The 20,852-nt window shown below is 39.9% G+C and overlaps 1 protein-coding gene across 12 annotated transcripts in view; it reads left to right on the top strand.

Moving 5' to 3' along the window:
- Positions 1-20,184, top strand: part of CLIP1 (CAP-Gly domain containing linker protein 1) — a 134,218-nt gene extending 114,034 nt beyond the window's left edge. For 11 of the 12 annotated variants that reach the window (XM_055080284.1, XM_055080275.1, XM_055080276.1 and 8 more), the window contains 6 exons: positions 8,587-8,639; positions 14,529-14,646; positions 14,724-14,874; positions 15,423-15,472; positions 17,584-17,708; positions 18,507-20,172. In XM_055080284.1, the coding sequence (XP_054936259.1) occupies positions 8,587-8,639; positions 14,529-14,646; positions 14,724-14,874; positions 15,423-15,472; positions 17,584-17,708; positions 18,507-18,732 (723 nt within the window). In that variant the 3' untranslated portion in view covers positions 18,733-20,172. Of the gene's footprint in view, positions 1-8,586; positions 8,640-14,528; positions 14,647-14,723; positions 14,875-15,422; positions 15,473-17,583; positions 17,709-18,506 lie in introns of all 12 variants that reach the window. The other variant, XM_055080285.1, reaches the window with a different exon arrangement.
- The last annotated feature ends 668 nt before the right edge of the window (positions 20,185-20,852 follow it).

Here is a 20,852-nt window from a genome sequence, read left to right as displayed (position 1 = left end):
AGCGGCCATGGCTCACGGGCCCAGCCGCTCCGCGGCATGCGGGATCCTCCCGGACCGGGGCACGAACCCGCGTCCCCTGCATCGGCAGGCGAACTCTCAACCACTGCGCCACCAGGGAAGCCCTATTCAGCCTTTTATTACAAAAAGTTTCAAACACGCACAGAAGCAGAGTGAGCAGAACAGCAGAACAGTGAATCCCCATGTACCCCACTCCAAAGGCACTCAACTCTTGGTCACTCTTGTTTCTTTTTTTTTTTTGGCCGCGCAGCCTCTGGGATCTTAGTTCCCAGACCGGGGATGGAACCCGCACCCCCTGCTGTGGAAGCACGGAGTCTTAACCACTGGACCGCCAGGGAAGTCCCGGTCACTCTTGCATCAATTCTACTCTCACTCACCCTCCACCCCATCATAGATTAATTTCAAGCAAATCCTAGAATACTGTCATTTTATCTGTAAATATCTTTGTACCTCTAAAAAATAAAATTATTTATCCCCCCCCCTTTTTTCTTTTTGGCCATGCTGTGTGGTTTGCGGGATCTTCGTTCCCAACAAGAGACTGAACCCCGGGCCCACAGCAGTGAAAGTGCCGAGTCCTAACCACTGGACCTCCAGGGAATTCCCTATTCCTTTTAAATTTAATTTATTTTAAAATTAAAAATAATCATACATGTTTGTAACATGAAACAATACAAATACATACCATTTCAAAGTTATTACTCCTCCCATTGTTTCATGGAGGCAACATTATAAATGGTTGGGTGTACCTTTCCATACTGCTCTTCATGTGTGTAACAGCATATACATATAGTTTGTTTTTTACAAAAGCAACATTGTATACACTACTCAAACTCGCCTTTTTCCCCCCGAAGTTATATTTATTAAGGTATAATTTACGGGCTTCCCTGGTGGCGCAGTGGTTAAGAATCCGCCTGCCCATGCAGGGGACACGGGTTCGAGCTCTGGTCCGGGAAGATCCCACATGCCGTGAGCAACTAAGCCTGTGTGCCACAACTACTGAGCCTGCGTGCCACAACTACTGAAGCCCGCACGCCTAGAGCCTGTGCTCTGCAGCAAGAGAGGTCACCACAATGAGAAGCCCGCACACCACAGCAAAGAGTAGCCCCCGGTCGCCGCAACTAGAGAAAGCCTGCGCACAGCAGCGAAGACCCAACACTGCCAAAACAAATAATAAATTTATAAAAAAGAAAAAGATATTAAAAAGTATAATTTACATAAAATTCACCCTTCATAGGTATATGGTTTGATGAGTTTTGACATATATATATAGTCATATAATTTACCCCGAAATCAAGATTTCCTTCACCCCCAAAATTTCTCTCATACTCCATCACTTCCCAATCCCTGAAAACCATTTCTCTCTTTTATGGTTCTATAGTTTTGCCTTTTCTAGTAGGTAACATAAATGGAATCAAAATAGTATGTAACGGGGCTTCCCTGGTGGCACAGTGGTTGAGAGTCTGCCTGCCAATGCAGGGGACGCGAGTTCGTGCCCCGGTCTGGGAAGATCCCACATGCCGTGGAGCGGCTGGGCCCGTGAGCCATGGCCGCTGAGCCTGCGCGTCCGGAGCCTGTGCTCTGCAACGGGAGAGGCCACAACAGTGAGAGGCCCGCGTACCGCAAAAAAAAAAAAAAAAAAGTATGTAACAACAAAATATTAGCAAATTAAACCAACAATGTTTAAAAGGAGGAATGATAGATTTAAAACAAATTACTAGCTTGTGTGAAGAAAAATACCAGCTTGTGTGAAGTGAAGGATGTGCTGAAGTTCGGAACCATTACACATACTCCTGCTTTTGTAATCTCAGTCAGACCACTTGACTGAGGGAGGGGCATCAGTTTTCTGTTTTGTTCACCGCTGTCTCCTCCACTTCTGGAACACAGTATATAATTCCACAACCAAGTAGGATTTATCCCAGAGATGCAAGGCTGGGTTCAGCACTTGAAAATCAAATAATGTAATCTATCACATCAACAGACTAAGGAAGAGAAGCTGCAAGGTCATATCAGTAGATGCAGAAGAAGCATTTGAAAAAGCTAACACCCATTGTGATAAAATCTCTCGGCCAACTAGGAATAGAGGGGAACTTCATCAACCTCATAAATAATACCTACAGAAACTACTGCTAACATCGTACTTAATGGTGAGAAACTCAAAGCTTTCTAAGATAAGAAACAAAGCAAGGATGTCCCCTCTCACCACTGCTTTTCAACATCGTACTGCTAGTCCTTGCCAATGCAGTAAGAAAAGGAAATAAAAGGTATACATGTTGGGGAGGGAAAAGTAAAACTCTTTGTTCACAGATCATGTGACGTAGAAAATCCAAAAGAATGACAAACTCCTGGAACTAGTAAGTGATTATAGCAAGGCTGCAGGATACAAGGTTCAGTGTACAAGAGTCAGTCACTTTCTTATGTCAAAGCAATGAACAAGTGGAATTTGAAATTGAAAACATAATACCATTTATGTAAGCAGCCCCTAAAATGAAATACTTAGGTAAAAATCTCACAAAGTATGTACCAGGTCCATCTGAGGAAAACTACAAAACTTTAATGAACAAAATCAAAGAGCTAAATAAGTGGAGAGATATCGCACGTTCACAGATAGAAAGACTCAATATTGTCAAGATGTTGGTTCTTACCAACATGATCTGTAGATTTAACACAATCCCAATCAAAATCCCAGCAAGTTATTTTGTGGGTATCGACAAACTGATTCTAAAGTTTGTATGGAGAGGCAAAAAGACCCCAAATAACTCAGTATTAAAGAAGAGCGAAGTTGAAGGATTGACACTACCCAACCTCCAGACTTAGTATAAAGCTGCGATAATCAAGTACAGCAAAAGAGTAGACAAGTGGATCAGTGGAACAGAATCAAGCGCTCAGAAATAGAGCCACATAAATATAGACAGTTGATCTTTGACAAAGGAGGAAGGGCAATACAGTGGAGCAAAGATCATCTTTTCAGCAAATGGTGCTGGAGCAAGTGGATACCCACATCCAAAAAGTGAATCTAGACACAGATGTTATGCCCTTTATAAAAATTAAGTCAAGATGGATCATAGACCTAAATGTTAAGTGAATAATTATAAAACTCTTAGAAAATAACAGGGGAAAACCTAGATGGCCTTGAGTATGGAGGCGACTTTTTAGGTACAACCCCAAAGACATGATCCGTGAATGAAAGAATTGATAAATTGAACTTTCTTAAAATTAAAAACTTCTACTCTGTGAAAAACAATGTGAAAAGAATGAGAAGACAAGCTGCTGACTGGGAGAAAATTTTTACAAAAGACACATGTAATGAAGGACGGTTAGCCAAAATATACAAAGAACTTGTAAGACTTAAGAATAAGAAAATGGGGCTTCCCTGGCGGCGCAGTGGTTGAGAGTCCGCCTGCCAATGCGGGGCACACGGGTTCGTGCCCTGGTCTGGGAAGATCCCACATGCCACGGAGCGGCTAGGCCCGTGAGCCATGGCCACTGAGCCTGCGCGTCCGGAGCCTGTGCTCCGCAACGGGAGGGGCCACAACAGTGAGAGGCCCGTGTACCGCAAAAAAAAAAAAAAAAGAATAAGAAAATGAACAGCACAATTAAAAAATGGACAAAAGACCTTAACAGACACCTCACCAAATAAGACATGTAGATGGCAAGTAAGCATATGAAAAGGTGCTCAGTATCATATGTCATTAGGGAATTATAAATTAACAGTGAGATAATACTACACACCTATAAGAATGGCCAGAATCCAAATCTCTGGTAACACCAAATGCTGATGAAGATGTGGAACAACAGAAATTCTCATTCCCTGCTGGGAATGCAAAATGGTACAGCTGCTTTGGAAGACAGCTCAGCAGTTTCTTACAACACTAAACATACTCTAACCATATGATCCAGTAATTGGGCTCCTTGGTATTTACCCAAATGAATAGAAAATTTATGTCCACACAAAATCCTGTGCATGGATGTTTACAGCAGATTTAATCACAATTGCCAAAAACTTGGAAGCAACCAAGATGTCCTTCAATAGGTGAGTGTATAAATAAACTGAAGTACATCCAGATGATGGAATATTACTCAGCACCAAAATGAAATGACCTATCAAGCCATGAAAATAGATGGAGGAACTTTAAATGCATATTACAAAACGAAAGAAGCCAATTTGTAAAAGCAACATACTGTATGGTTCCAAAGATGTGGCATTCTGGAAAAGACAAAACTATGGGGACAAAAATATAGTGGTTGTGAGGGGCAAAAGGGGGAGGGAGTGATGAATAGGCAGAGTACCAAGGGTTTTTAGGGCAGTGAAACTATTCTGTACAATATTACAATGGTGGATACATGTCTTTATCCATTTGTCAAAACTTGTAGGATATACAACACCAAGAGTGAACCTAATGTAAGCTATGGAAATTTGGGTGGTAATGATGTGTCACTGATTGTAACAAATGCACCGCTGTCCTGTGGGATGTTGATAGTGGAGAAGGTTGTACATGTGTGGGGACACGGAGTTATGGGAAATCTCTGTACCTTTTGTTCGATTTTGCTGTGAACCTGAAACTTCTTTAAAAAAATAAACTATTAATTGAAAAAAAAAAGTATGTAACCTTACTCATAATAACATTAAACGTAAGTGAATTAAACACTGATTAAAAGGCAGACATCGGCAGAATTAATTTTTAAAAAGCATCATCGAACTATATGCTGCCTATAAGAGACACAATTTAGATTCAAAGACACAGTGGATTGAAAGTAAAAGGATGTAACAAGATATATCATACAAATAGTAACCAAAAGCAAGCTGGAGTGTCTATACTAATTATCAGACAAAGTAGACTTTGAAGACAAAAATTGTTACTAGAAACAGAGGAAGAAATTTTATAATGGTAAAGAGATCAATCCCTCAAGAAAATACAACAATTACAAATATATATGCAACTAATGGCAGAGCCCTAAAATACAGAAAGCAAAAACTGACAGAATTAAAGGATGAAATAGATAATTCAGCAATAATAGTTGGAGATTTCAGTATTCTGTTTGAGTAATGGATAGAACAACTAGACAGAGATCCACAAGGAAGTAGAAGACTTGAACATCAGCTAAGCCTAACAGTCATCTTTAGATCACTCCATTTGACAATAGCAGAAGACGCATTCTCCTCAAGTGCACGTGGAACATTCTCCAGGGTAGACCATATGCTAGGCCATAAAACAAGTCTCATCATATCCTGCAAAGTATGTTCTCTGACCACAGTGAAATGAAGCTAGAAGTGATAACCCCAGTATCTCAGGTGTAGTTTTTTTTTTTTGCGGTACGTGGGCCTCTCACTGTTATGGTCTCTCCCGTTGCGGAGCACAGGCTCCGGACGCGCAGGCCCAGCGGCCATGGCGCACGGGCCCAGCCGCTCCGCGGCACGTGGGATCCTCCCGGACCGGGGCACAAACCTGTGTCCCCTGCATCGGCAGGCGGACTCTCAACCACTGCGCCACCAGGGAAGCCCTCACAGGTGTAGTTTTAATTTGCATTTCCTTGATGGCTAATGATTTTGAGTTGCTTCTTTGGTCAAGTGTCTGTTCAGATCTTTTGCCCATTTTAAGATTTGGTTTGTAGTCTGTGTATTATTGAGTTGTAAGAGCTCTTAATATGTTCTGGATACAAGTCCTTTATCAGATTGAGTTTTGCAAGTGTTTTCTCTCAGTCTGTATTCTCATTACACTTTCTTAACAGTGTCTTTTGAAGAGCAGAAGTTACAAATTTTGGTCAAGTCCACTGACAGGGCTTAGAAGTAATAACACTCCAATATCAATGAGCACACCTAACTACCTAGATTTTGGTTTCTAAATACTCTTCCCCACTAAAAGGTCCTTAGAGAAATGGCTGATTCCAGGGCTGAGACAAAAAGACTACAAGATGAGCCTGGAATATCTTGGGTACCAAAAAGCAAGGAAGTGCTTAAAGAACTGGAGATTAGTCAGAAACCTCTCAGAACCATGTTGGAGGGGCTTCCACTGGCCAAATCTGAGATAATTTGAGCATCAAAAGAAATAATGATAGTAATGGATCATAGCCTATTGAATAAAATAAGAAACCATGATATATAAATATGCCATGGAAACAGATATAAACAAGTAAATGAGGGAAAAATGAAAGCCCTTCCTGGGACTTCCCTGGTGGTGCAGTAGTTAAGAATCCGCCTGCCAGTGCAGAGAACACGGTTCAATCCCTGGTCCAGGAAGGTCCCACATGCCGCGGAGCAGCTTAGCCCATGCGCCAGAACTACTGAGGCTGCGCTCTAGAGCCCGTGAGCCACAACTTCTGAAGCCCGAGCACCTAGAGCCCGTGCTCCGCAACAAGAGAAGCCACTGCAATGAGAAGCCCACGCACCACAACGGAGAGTAGCCCTTGCTCGCCGCAACTAGAGAAAGCCCGTGGGCAGCAACGAATACCCAACACAGCCATAGATAGATAGATAGATAGATAGATAGATAGGAATGCCTTTCTAAAAAAAAAAAAATAGAAAGCTCTTCCTTATCGTAAAATGCCAACTGATAAGTATGTGAAATGATGGAATTAGAAAATCACTATTTGGTATCCATCATGGTAATTATTTCGGCAAGAGTCATCAATTGGTGCTAAAACCAGTGGGTGATATTTTGTTAAGGAACAGAATGTTTACCTAGTTTCAGAGTATCTCCTCACAAAATAGTAGTATTTTTACAGTGGAGAAACATGGAAGATGCTTCTTTAGCCAAGTGATCGAAGTTACCCTCACCGAAAATCGACATTGTGTGCCTCTTAATATCACATACTGAGAAGGACATGGGATCACTTCTGTGGTGTTTCTGCCCAAAAGTGCATAGTCTGACTCTACTCATGTGGGAATATCAGGTGAATCCAAATTGACGGACATTCTACTCGCCTCTGTGCTCTTCAGAAATGTCAAGGTCAAAAAAAAATGTCCAGGTCAGGGAATTCCCTGGCAGTCCAGTGGTTAGGAGCTCTCATTGCTGAAGGCCCGTGTTTAATCCCTGGTCGGGGAACTAAAATCCCACAAGCTGCGCAGCCAAAAAAAAAAAAAAAAAGTGAAGGTCACAAAAGACAAGGAAAGAATGAGGAACTAGACAGGCTAAAGAAATTTGACTACTAAATGAAGCTTGTTATCCTGGATTGGATCCTGGACCAGAAGAAGAAAAAAACATGATTTCCTATGAAGAATCAGTACAATAAGTATCCTAAACTTCTGTTCTGTGGAAATTCAGGCACAAGAAATTCAGCCTCCAAGAAATGGGGAGAATCTCTGCATACTTGTTCTTTGCAGTGTTGAATGATTTTCCCAGTGTTTATTAATTATTTGTATTTTCTCTGTTGTGAATTATCTGCCATGTCATTTATCCATTTATGTCTTCATTGTAGTCATTTCCCAGTCTTGTTTGTTTATTGATTTTTTCTTTTTTAATTTTTTTAACTATAAAAGTTAAACAGCTTCCTTGTTTAAAAAATAAATATAAACCATATAAAAGGGTACAAAGGAAAAAATGAGAGCCCCTCTCGTCTCCACATCCCACTCTGCAGATGTTCTCCCTCTTGTTTCATTCCTTTAAAGTTTGCCTCCCACTGTTTTTCCTTCCTTTTACTCTTTACAAATTTCTAAATATATCTGTGAATTACTCATGCAGCAAAAGCATTTATCTTAATGGACTAGGAAAGGAGAGAGTCTACAGTAGAAAAAAATTGTATGTTAACCTCTATAGATTTCTTGATAAACTTATGTTCAAAACATACATGTTTATATTTAAGAACTTTTAAAGCATAAAAGACCTTTATAGCAAAGCATGTACATAACTGACACATAATCAGAAATAAGACCACGACTACTTATTGTGAATTAATGGCTTAAATTCTGGGCCACTCCCAAATAGCTGGAAACCATTACATAGTCTTTGGTGTTATCCTTTGATTCAAAAAAACCATGTAAGAGCATTTGTCACCTCTTTGTTTTATTAACAGTGTGAGTTAAAATTGGTACTGTATTTGGCTAAACTGTATGTGGTACAGATTGGGGGTAGAGGTGAATCTTTTCTCACAAGATTGACTAGCTGAATCTTTTGTTTTTTATCCTTAATAGAATAACAGAATTTTAGAACTAAAGGGCCACTGGAATTCTTCTGTAACTTTCTTATTTTATAGGTGAGAAAGAAATGCCTGGATATAGTAGGCGTAAGATAAGGCCTGTGTAGAATAAATTACCTGTTCCTAGCTCTACACAAGTTAGTGACCTTTGACCTCTTTTGTTTCAGTAAAGGAACCAGAATGTTAATAGTGAAGCTTTCACTCATTCATCTAACAAATGAAGGAAACATTTATTGAATGTCTAAGATATGGCATGTACATGGTGTTGTTTAATATTTTAACTCTCAGGTCCCTGATGTACACTTGGTCCTTTTTCACTGCCTCTGAGGAAAGCCTGTTGCTTTAGCGGTCCTGGAGCATGGGAATGTGACCTGGGGGATGAGAAACTGGCCTGTCTGTTATGAACTGAACTTTTTTTGTGTGTGTTTTTTTTCCCAGCTGGAAGAAGAGAGATCTGTGCTCAATAATCAGTTGTTAGAAATGAAAAAGAGGTAGGCTTTCTTTTTTGTATATAGTGTTTTGTGTGTATGTGTGTGTGTTTAATAAGGAAAATGTTAGAACATGCTGTGTACAGTGACTTGTAGAAAACATACGACATTCTTATATTCAGAAAATTGCATCGTGATAGTTTGGTACTCATAATTGACAAATTTGTAAGAGTTTCAGTATGAATTACTAAAAGAATAGTTCGATTTTTAAGCCATGTTCAGTTGCATTTGTCCAGAAGTGTTCTAAATTAGATTGTCTCATACTGCTTACCTCCTAGTTTCAGTAACTAAAGTACTATAATTTTACCTAGAGTAATCTGTGAATAAATTCAGTTATATAAAAATTTCATTTTTTCAGTAATAATGGGAAACATTTTACATGTTTCTACTTACTTTCTTAAAAAGAGCTTTGTTATTTGTTATTCTTTGATGATAATCGAATGCTGTTCACATGGAAGCTTCCAGTACTTTTGAGTAAGGATAAACGGGCCCCCAGGAGTAATCATGTAGAAGCCTGATGCTTATGCTTTCTGATGGTCTCTGTCTGCTTTTTTAAAATGTGCAGTTTGTGTCTAGAGAAATTCTCTGCTTTACTCTGCATGCCACGTAGGCATAGTGTATACTGTTGCTAAGAACCACAGCCTGTACAGTGGTTTGCTGTAGAGTACATCACAACAGTGACAGGCGTTTTTGTCTTATTAATTACAAAAAGAAAAATAAACCTTTAGGAATAGTATAATCAAGAATTCTTCTATACCTCAATTAAAAAATAATAAGAAAATAAAATAGAAAAAAAAAAGAATTCCTTCCTGGTCTTGCAGAGCATTTTATTCTTACTTGTCAGAGCAGAGGAAGTCTCCCTTACTGACCACTGACGCATGTGTTTATGCTGACATTGTCCCTCCTGCCAGTATGGCGGTTGCTTCAGAGTCGAGGGCTTTATTTAGCCCACAAAGATATTTGGGTTCCATTAGCTACATTCTAGAGGAAGTTAGGGCTCAGTTCAGGGGTGCCTTCCTCCTTTCTTTTTTTAAGACGTCCTTAGACTCATTCTTCTTTAAAGTTTCACATCAGAATGCATGTGTGTTTCATGACTGCCACACCCCTGGTCCAGCCAGGTGTTCGCCCAGTGCCTATGAGCTGTGGTGACTGGCCTGCCATGCCTTAACCTGGGGCCCAGGTACAAGCACAGCTCCACCCATGGGGGCCTTGGGATATTTAATTTTCCATGAATAAGGCTTTGTTTCTTTAAAAAGAACCCCATGTATGCAGTTGTCAGGGGTATGTGAAAAAATTGATAGCACTTATTCCTGAGGCATTCTGACAAGGGAATGAATAAAAACAGGCTGGTGTGAGTACTGATGTAATCCCTTTGCATTTATGTAGCCCTTGTAATTCACAAATTTCTCATATCTCAAAACAAACCACTGAAATATATGGTGGGGCTTGCATTTAAAAATGATGAAACTAAAACCCCCAAAGTTAGGCAACTTGGCCAAGAACTCAGATGCAGGCACAAGACCCAGGATTTCAGGTATTTACAAGGGGTCTTTTCTCACTGTACATTTGTTAATTTTTACTTTTTAATCTTTTTTAAAAATAAAGATGCTATTGCTTTGTTAGTCCTTTTCATGTGACTTTGACTAAATTACATGCCTCTCAAAGTGTGATTAGACATGTGACTTTTTTCACGGCTTAAAAAGACAGAACAAATTTGGGTACTTGTCCATCCCTCTCTTCTTATTTCACCCTGCTCCCATTTTAGGTCCTGGATAATTACTCTTTTAATCAATAAACGTGGATAAAGATGATAATTTTTCTGGGAGTGAAAAATGTTAAAACTTAGTTTCTTATATTTAGAACTGTTTTTTAATCAAATTGTTAATTAATCCTCATGGAAAGTTATGTCTCTTTCAGAAATCTGAATGCAAATATATTTTAGGTAATATTTTGGGGGCCTTAAATGCCTTCTGAAAGTCAGTTTGGTAAAGGATTCATATGTAGGTCTATGTGTGTAATAGTTAAGTACCTGTAGCATAGAGTACTAAAAAGAATTGGATACTTTCTTAATTTAAGGATCTGGGAAGTACTTAAATCATGAAGATATTTGAAATGTAGTGGTTCATGCAAGAACCGAGATCTTAGCCAGCAGTTTAGAGGTGAGAACTGAACATACACAGCCAACATAGTATATGATTGCTTCATTCAGTCTCTGTTGTTCATTATGTTGAAGTGCAGTACCTACTCCTGATGTAGGGTGAAACTACTTATCGTTAAGAAATTGGTATCACCCTTTCGTACTTGCTCTGTTTTTTTGCTATCTAGCATCGAATCGCAAGCAACACGTAGTATAAGTTTTTCTCTTAGCTTAAAAATGTAATCATTTCTTTGGGAAACTGGTCTTCAAGTTAGGCAAACCTCTTTCAGAACAGGTTCCAACACGTCTAGTAGATAAAGCAGAGCCGACCTTGAGCGCTCTAATTGATCGACGTAGAGAAAAGTGTGTCCCTCTGGCCAGAGAGCCTACAGCAGATTTGGGAACCTGTTTGGCTCCCCTCCCTTCTCTAGGCTTTTTGATGTCCTAGAAGGAACTCCAGAGCCATCCTCTTAGCTGTGGACTTGTAGAGTCAGGATTAATTCTGTGGGTGTCAAGGCAAGATTCCTTTCAGGAAGGAAAACTGGCCGACGGTCCCCGTCCACCAGTTCTGAAGAGGTCACTGCCACTCCAGCTCATTCAGCTCACTGTGGGTTGCTAAGTGTCTGACTGTCTTCAAGCTTGCGCTACTGATCAATGCTCATTTCACCCCTCTCTTTTCCCTTTCCTACTCTTGCTTCCTTTGCTATATCTGTGTGTCTTTAATGGTAAGACTAAAGAAAGTCTATCCACGTTATAATAAATAAATTTCATATATTTTTAGTAAACAAAACTGTTGTATATATTTTTTGGCTGCCTTTGTCCCTCTGTGTCTTGCTTTTGTTTTGTAAAATATACTCAGCAGTATATACATACACACACACACGCACACATATCTTTTTTGTATCTATATACAGCACAGAACTTCAGTGCAAATTGAGTTCTCCTTACTGCATTTGCAGTTCTCTTCATGTTCCTGATATTTGGCTCTTGTTATCTTGCATTTTTAAAGCTTGCCCAGTAACACTTTAAGGTATTTGCTTCATTACTGGAATTTCTTTCTTATGTAAGTAGTAAGGAAAGAATCTGGGTAATATGTTCCCTTGGGGGAAAGATTTCTGGCCCCTATAACCCTTCTTTCATGTTATGTTTATCTTCTCTTCTTGATACTTTTAGTAACGCCAAGTCACTGGGGCCAGCGTGGCTTTAAAGTAACACAGGCCTTACTGTCAATGCGATGTGTGACTCAGGTGTCAGTAATGCTGGCATAAATGGTTTAATTTAGCCCCTCTTGGTTTGCATGGTGGGATTTGGGCTTAGCAATCACCTAAGATGCTAACATTGAAGACCTGTCACTAAGATGAGCTGCCAAGGTCTATTTGTCCTTTCACTTGGTGTACAAATCAGAAGTCACATCCCTTTTTTAACCACGCATCCTTTGACAACTTTTGTAGGAGAAACATCTGCTTGCCATCTTCTTAGAAAGCAGCCTCACTTAGAGGGTGGACGTATGTGGCGATAAGCAAAGATACCTGCTCCTTTTTCCTTCTGCCGGCTGATGCCGGCCTCATCCCTCCCTAACACAAAGAACCCGTGAGAGCTTGACTAACTAGAGTCCTGATTACAGAAGAATCTAAATCCGTTAACCCCCAAATCCTGGTATTTCTCAGTAAAAACATTTAAAATCATATCTTTCAAAATTGAGTTGGATTTACAAGTGAATCTCTTGAAACGGTTTTTATAATAGAGTGAACTACCAAATAAGTTTAATAGAAACTTAAAGAGCCCAAGAGTTATTGAATCTTTGGATAAAATCAGATATTTACTTCCCAGGTGGAAAAAATGCCTGTGTACATTCCTTTCACTTAAATCTTTGGGGTTTTGTTTGTTTTGTTGTTGTTTTTACTTAAACAGGATCCTATTTCGTAGCGAGGTGTTATGCAGTTAGTAATTTAACAGCACCAACTGTTCATATAATGCTTGGGTGTTGAATTCAAGACATTTTCTGTAAGTCTCAGATTCTTTTCTTACTACTTATTCTGGGGTGTAAGTGTAAGCCACACAATGAGATAAATACAACACTTATATTTTTCATCTTTGTGTAGAATAGAATTTCAATTTACCATAAACCATGAGAATTCTGTAATTCGTGTGCCGGATATCTTGGGTCTCACTAACCAGACATACATTCTGCCATTTCTAACCTGGGCCTCAGTTTCCAATCCCTCCAGTTGGTTCGAAGACAAACTGAACCACTACATGCTCTGCATTCACCCAGCTAGTTCTGATAGAACCCGGAGTAATTTGGTTTGTTGTGGTTTAAGCCATGAACTCTCACTGATGATTATCTACGTGGATGCAGATGAGTAGGTTGTATGGCCTGAGGGCTGGCCAGGAAATTTTTCTGCAGTTGTGTTTTCCCCAAATATTTTTGTGATACAAGGTCTTTTTTCCTCTTGTTTCGCACTGCATGTCATTTAAAAAAAACTTCTTATTTCAAAATCTGAGGTTTCCAGAAGAGCTGCAAAGGTCGTACCTGGAGGGTCCCACATTCCCTTCACCCAGCTTCCCCTCACGGGCACATCTTACATCCCCTGGTCCTTTGATCCAAACTGAGAGAGTAACATTGGTCCAGTACTCTTAGCCAGACTCTAGACGTTGTTCAGATTTCCCCCGTTTTTCCATTCATGTCTTTTTTTCTCTCCCAGGATCCAGTCTAGGAGACCACAGTGCATTTAGTTGTCCCATCTGTGACAGCTCCTCAGTCTTTCCTTGGCTTTCGTGACCTTGGCACGTTTGAATTTTCACCACAAAAATTTAAATACACTCACACATTTATAAACACATAGTAGCCTGCCCTCTGGGGTTGTCTCTATTGTGTCTTGCCCTCTTCCCTTGTCTTCCCTTCATCTTTCCCTTTCTTTTCCCACTCCCCTGACTCCAAGATAAATGTTCTCCTCTCCTGGAAAGCCCGGTCCCGTCCCTGTGCTGATAACCAAATGCTGGGTCGGCCTGAGAACATAACATCCCATGTGCTGACCTTCTCCCTCCAGATGCCCCTTGGCTTCCATTCTACACCTGGAAATCCATCTTCACATTTCGGTTCTAGCCTTTATGTCATTACCTTTGATTTCTATGAGCAACTTAATGTCTGTCCTCTTCAGAGTCTACGGACGAAAAGTAATAATCCTTCCGTTTGATTAGTGGTAATAATCTCTGCTACTGTTTTGGCCCAGAAGATCTCCAAAACACACTCTTGGAACTTGCTGAAAGTTACTGAAATTAGTGAGAACCAATCGATACTTCCAGCATAAAACTGCTCTGCATGACATCTGTATAATCGCTTTGCATGTGTGTATTTTAATTGTTGTTATTGCTTGGTAATGATTTATTCAAGAAGTAACAGAATTTATCTGGGGGGGTTAGATTTTTAAAGTAATTCTTTGGGGGTGCAACAGTCTTGTTTTTTAATTCTGCGTCTTCCAAAGTTATTAACTTGTTTCTTTAAATTCAAACGGATACAATGATATGCAGATTCTGGCATGTCTCTGCATAGGTAAACTTTTTCTCCCCTCACAGTAAGTAAAATTTCAAGTAACATTCTGCAAGCATAATAGCCTTAACCCCCTGTAAAACTTCCCCGTGATACTTTCTCCCTGTATATTAGCTGAAGTTAATTGCGCGTTTGTTCTAGGACAGTTGTTCGCTGACCGCTCTCTCGGTTGATTTCTGGAATTTTTAACTCTTTGGTCTTTTAGAGAATCCAAGCTAATAAAAGACGCAGATGAAGAAAAAGCTTCCTTGCAGAAATCCATCAGTATTACTAGTGCCTTACTCACAGAAAAGGATGCAGAGCTGGAAAAGCTGAGGAATGAGGTAGCGTACCACCTCGGGGACCCTGGCGGTAGCCGTCCGCCTTCTGACCGGAAGCTAAGCCAAGCCGTGTGTTTCAGGTCACAGCGCTCAGGGGAGAGAACGCCTCCGCCAAGTCCTTGCGCGCAGTCGTTCAGTCTCTAGAGTCCGACAAGGCGAAGCTTGAGCTCAAGGTAAAGAACTTGGAGCTTCAACTCAAAGAAAACAAGAGGCAGCTCAGCAGCTCGTCAGGTAAAATGGCCCCGTGCTTCCACCCGACACCGCTGCTTCCCCGACGCGGGGCTCGTGGCGGGCGCGCCCTCGGTCGGCGGCTGCTGCGCCGCACCGGCCGGCGGGGCCGCTCTGTGCCGGGCTCGGCCGCCTGTGGTCGGATGAGGCCCCACGCAGAGGGCCGCGCCTGCCTGGCCCCACTTCCGGACCTTGCCGTGGTCCTGAGCATCCGCGGGAGTTTATGTGAGACCGTGGGGGACAGCTGCCACCCCAGCAGCAGCCGCGGCTTCTGCAGGCGCCCTGCCGGGGAGGAGGAAATGACGGCCGTGACCGTGCCCGGCGTTCCTCCCCGCAGCGGGCCGGCCTGAGAGAGGACGACCATGTCCGAGGGGTCCAGAGAGGAGACGGGAACGTCTGACGCGTTCTCAGAGAGGCGCATGTGGGGATTCCACATGAGAATGCGTTTCTAACACTGGCCCTTTCAATGCAGTAACAAGGAAATAAGATTGCAATTAAAAAAAAAAAATCCCCCGTCCACTTTTTTTTTTTTTTTTTTTTTTTAATATAAGGTAATACTGATACTCAGGCAGAAGAGGATGAAAGAGCCCAGGAGAGTCAGGTAATATTCCTTCCTTTTGCTTTGCTTACTTGCTATTTTTAAAAAATCATTTAATCTTTTGAATAGGTAATGTATTCATATGTTCTAAACATTAAACAACGTTAAAAATACGTACAGTAAAAAAAAAAAAAAAAAAAAAAAAAAGAGATGTCCCTCCAAACACCATCTCTCTCCTGCTCAGTTCCCACCCCGCCAAACAGGTAATCAGGGTTATTAATGCCTTTTTTATTTTCTCAGAGATTTTTTTAAATGTACTTACAAACCAAGATTAATAGTCTTTCCCCCTCCTTTTTTTTTTACACATATGGGGGCATATTACATAAACTGATCTGCACTTAGCTTTTTATAGCTGTATAGTATTCCATTATGTGGGTGTACCATAATTTAATCAGGCCTTATTGGTTGACATGACATTTGGGATGTTTTCTGATCTTTTAGGTGTATTATAAACAATGCTATAATGAACTGTCTTGAACACCTATCATTTTACAGATATACTAATATTTCTTTAGGATAAATTCCTAGAAGTAGAATTGCTCCATAAAAGGTTCCTTCCTCATCTTTACCTTAAAAAGACAGGGTTCTTGAAAACTGTTTCCTAAAGCCAAAATTATCAAAATAGGCTTAGTTTTAAAAATGGTATTATATGGAGGCAAACTATTCTGTTTTTGGAAATGTATAGCCCCCAAGCAACAAACATCTATTTTCAATTTTTGTTATATATTTTGGACATACTTATCCCATTCAAAATTCAAAGGTACAAAAGCCTTCTTTCACTTTTAAATAAAAGAGAAACTCAGTGCATTAGTGATTTGTTTTAGTTATGACATCTCCTTTGAAAGGCATGTAAGGATTCAAAGCACAGCCTAATTTACCCTGAATAGCATTGTCTCTGCTTAGTTTGTATGTCTGATGAGCACAAAGTTAATTCACAATGTTTTCTCTTTCCCCCTGCCTTTCTGCTTCCGTTTGTTTCATCTGCCACTGCCAACACTTTTCTTCCAATCAGCAAATGGTTTGTTTTATGTTTCCTAATTTGTGAGCACGTGTGTGTGTGGTTTCCCACTGTACTTACATCCATTTTGTGGCTTTTTCCCCCTTTCTGATATGTATCTGCTAACAGGATAAAGTCTTTAGAAAGTACAGTTTGAGAAGTGAGATGAGATTCAGTGGGTCTTGCCTTCAATGGCAGAAGGGAGATTCTGCAGAGAATCACAAAACTAGTGATTTCTAGCTTTGTTTCATAACTGCCCCAGCAGGAGAAAAAGGCCAAATATTTCTTTAAAAAGTCAATATGTATGTATGAGTATATACACACACCGAGATGTATTTTTTAATACTGTAAAATGGGATTTTTTTCCCAGTGGACGTTTAGAGAAATGAGACCTTTGTATTTGTAGAAGAGGGAAGAAACTTACTGATTTTTTTCTTTTCTTGGCTGCGCCATGTGGCATATGGGATCTAGTTCCCTGACTGGGGATCGAACCCTCGCCCCTGGCATTGGAAGCGCAGAGTCTTAACCACTGGACCGTCAGGGAAGTCCCGAAACTTACTGATTTTAAATTAAAGTGCCCTTGCTTTGCAAGGTTAGGACAAGAGCGTTTCCTCCTGGTGGGCAGTCATCTCGTTACCCACTGCCCCACTTTTGGGCCCAGGTGTCCTGAATGCTGCCCCTTCAGTGTGTGGCCACACCTCCTCAGGCGAAAGAGAGCTTAAGCCTTCTCTTTAAAATGCCTTCCTTTTTCTCTGAAGACCCATTTACCATCCCACCATGACTAATAAGTGAATGTTAAATCGTAGTTGGAGGAGAATTTCCATGAGCTTTTTTGAAATCTACAGAACATAAAAGTCCTGGCTTAGTTGTAGTTTAGTGTAACAAGTAACTGGTTACGCTTTCTGTACTGTGTGTGTGTGTGTGTGTGTGTGTGTGTGTGTGTGTGTGTGTGGACATATCTAAAACACGGTTGGGTTACGGCTGCTGTGGGCCCCTGCGACTCCAGCATATACTCTGCAGCCACAGCCTGAGAGTGTTCTTATAGACTTCTTGATGCTCCAGCGAACACATTTCAGACATTTTACACATCTGCTTTTGTTTTTTCCTAAAAAATCAGATTGATTTCCTAAATTCAGTAATAGTGGACCTTCAGAGGAAGAATCAGGATCTCAAGATGAAGGTGGAGATGATGTCGGAAGCAGCCCTGAATGGGAACGGTGACGACATGAACAATTACGACAGGTATTTCACGTCCAGTGATACTGAGCGGAACCTTAGTTCCATCTAAATAAATGTGTGTTTTTAAAGTTAGGTTCTCCAGACAGAGGACAAATATCGCATGATATCGCTTCTAGGTGGAATCTAAAAACATGGTACAAATGGTACAAACAGAAATAGAGTTACAGATGTAGAAAACAAACTTACAGTACCAGGGGGTAAAGGGTGGGGGAGGGATAAATTGGGAGATTGGGATTGACATATACACACTACTATATATAAAATAGATAACTAATAAGGACCTACAGTATAGCACAGGGAACTCTACTCAATACTCTGTGGTGACCTATATGGGAAAAGAATCTAAAAAAGAGTGGAATTATGTATATGTATGGCTGATTCACTTTGCGTACAGCAGAAGGTAACACAACATTGTAAATCAACTATAATCCAATAAAAATTTTTTAAAAAGAATATATATATGTATAACTGAGACACTCTGCTATACAGCAGAAATTAACAGAACGTTGTAAATCAACTATACGTCATCAGTAAAATTAAAGAAAAAAAAAAGGTTCTCCAGTGGATTGGAGAAAATTGCTTTGTGGTCATTTGGCCATAAATTGACTTCCACAGATCTGGCAAGAGAGTGAAAATGGTTTGATGTGAAAATTTAAAACGTGGACCGTAGTACTTAAACACTTGAGGCTCCCAGACTTGGCCATAATTCTTGCTTATGTTTTGTTCATTACAAGTGATAACTGTCTCTTGAATTTCTTCTGATGGAGATGAGTTTCTGATTATGCATGTTAACATTTGTAGTGATGACCAGGAGAAACAGTCCAAGAAGAAACCTCGCCTCTTCTGTGACATATGTGACTGCTTTGATCTCCACGACACAGAGGATTGTCCTACCCAGGCACAGATGTCTGAGGACCCCCCCCATTCCACACACCACGGCAGTCGCAGCGAGGAACGCCCCTACTGTGAAATCTGTGAGATGTTCGGGCACTGGGCGACCAACTGCAATGACGACGAGACTTTCTGATGAAGCCTCACAGCCAGAACTGGGCTTTCTCAGGTGCACTGGCGTTTAGGCAACTGACCACCAGCATTGTGTGCGCAGACTTCAGGAGGACTCATGTTATTTTTGACCCTCATCAACAAATCTAAGAAAATATTTTGATCTTCAACAAGTCTCCCTTTTAGTCTCCCCTTATAAGTTTATCAGTTAGAATAATAAATAGGTGAGTTTTCACCTCTGATTTTGTCTCCTTGATTTTTAAAAAGTATTAACAAGACATTGCACCAGATGCCATTACATTAATTGTCCCTAGGGAGACCTCAGAGAACGACTCCTACCCTCACAATACCTTATTTAAGTAACTTTAAATTATGCTGTTACTTTTCATATTTGCACTAAAATATCTCCAGGCTGCGTTTGTATATTTAGATGTTTTGGTTAAACTTTGACACTGGAATGAGTTGAAAAAATGTGCCACTTTGCATATTCATCTACTCATTTAAAGTATTTTATACTTAAAGAAATATCTGAGCTCTTTGCACTACCTGATGTCAGTAGTGCCTTTATTTGAGGCTTGATGATACTTAGGTGTGATTATAAAATCATGAAACAGGTAAAGGGAGGGGGAAGCCCCCAGACTGCTGTGGGGACATTTTATAATCTCTATGCTGCACCTACTTACTCTTCTATGGTGTTTTGTTTATTGGTTTTGCATAATTTCAGCTTCTATATATTATATGTATATATTTTTGTAAAATCTCTATTTTGGGAAAAAACATATACAATGTGTCTTTCTTTTCAGATTTTTACCTTTTTGAAAAAGAAAACACTTAAAATGTTCATCAGGACCTAATGGACTAGGCCAGAAATAGCATCATGTGGCTTTGCAGCTCTTTGTTCTTTGTGTTTTCATTTTATTTCTTTATCAGATATAAATAACGGGGAGAATTTTCTCCAGATTTTTTTTTCCTTCTCCAGCAGATATCCCCAGCAGTCAGTTAATTAGATAATAAGCCACTATAAAACACCTAAATTAACCAATCTACAATCTTTACAAGTTTTTTTTTTACTGTGTTTTTAGATGAATGTACGATGAGAAATTCAACATTAATAATTTTGGATTTTCTTATCACAAAAAATAAACTGAAGGACCTCAACCACAAGAAGTTTATCAACCAGTTTGAATCTATTTATCTTCATTTGAATGTCTCCTAGAATATGTAAAAAGTAATAAATAAATGTATCTTCCATGAGACATGTATAATAACTTCTATAATTGTATATATGCCTTTGATGTATTTTCCTCTCAAGATTATCAACTATGTGTTTGACAAGTGAAAAATCTGTAGTCAGTTGAAATTTGGGGTTATAAACATATTATAATAGGAACTGTTTCACAAACACAATATGTAAAGCAATATTAAAATCTGAGCAAACAAGTGTTCTGTATCTACTTTAATAAATGGTTATTCTTTTTTGCCAGTGTAGTAAACTGGTATTATTCTCAGGTTTATTTGTCATAATGGTTTTTCTTTAAGTGAGCGAGCACTGGAGACCCAAATAGCAATTTCTACTGCAGTCTGTTGATAAATTGCTTTTAAGAAATGATCTCAAAGCATTCTATGACCCATTCAGCATAAGATAAATACCCAAGGTGGTTATCCATTGCTGTGTCTCACTATATTACCTGACAGAAATGTAAGTGGCACAATGTAGTACCCACTACCTATTACAGCATGAAGTTTTGGAAGGAAACTCTGTGAAAGCTGTTGTGGTATTTTCCAAAATGATAACTGAACCAAGCAATCTGTTTTATGAGCTCTGACACCCCCCCCCCCCCGCCCACAGGTAGATATTTCCAAAGCAGAGTTACCAGCTGAATATTATTTTGATCTAAAAATTACCCTGACAGTGGTCCTTGACTAAAGCATTGACCGAATTGATGAAAAGACTCAAAAACTATGAACTACATTTGTTGTGGTGACCATTTCACAACATATACATATATCAAATCATGTTGTACACCTAAAATTAATATTAAATATCCATTATATCAATTAAAAATACATTAAAAAAACTCTTTAAACAAGTCTGTGATATTTATAGGGCAACTGCGGTAGTATTGCAGTATCTCCAGTTGGCTC

The sequence above is a fragment of the Physeter macrocephalus genome, chromosome 19, assembly GCF_002837175.3.
Source record: "Physeter macrocephalus isolate SW-GA chromosome 19, ASM283717v5, whole genome shotgun sequence".
Lineage (NCBI taxonomy): Eukaryota > Metazoa > Chordata > Mammalia > Artiodactyla > Physeteridae > Physeter > Physeter macrocephalus.
This window is presented reverse-complemented; position numbering and strand designations above follow the sequence as displayed.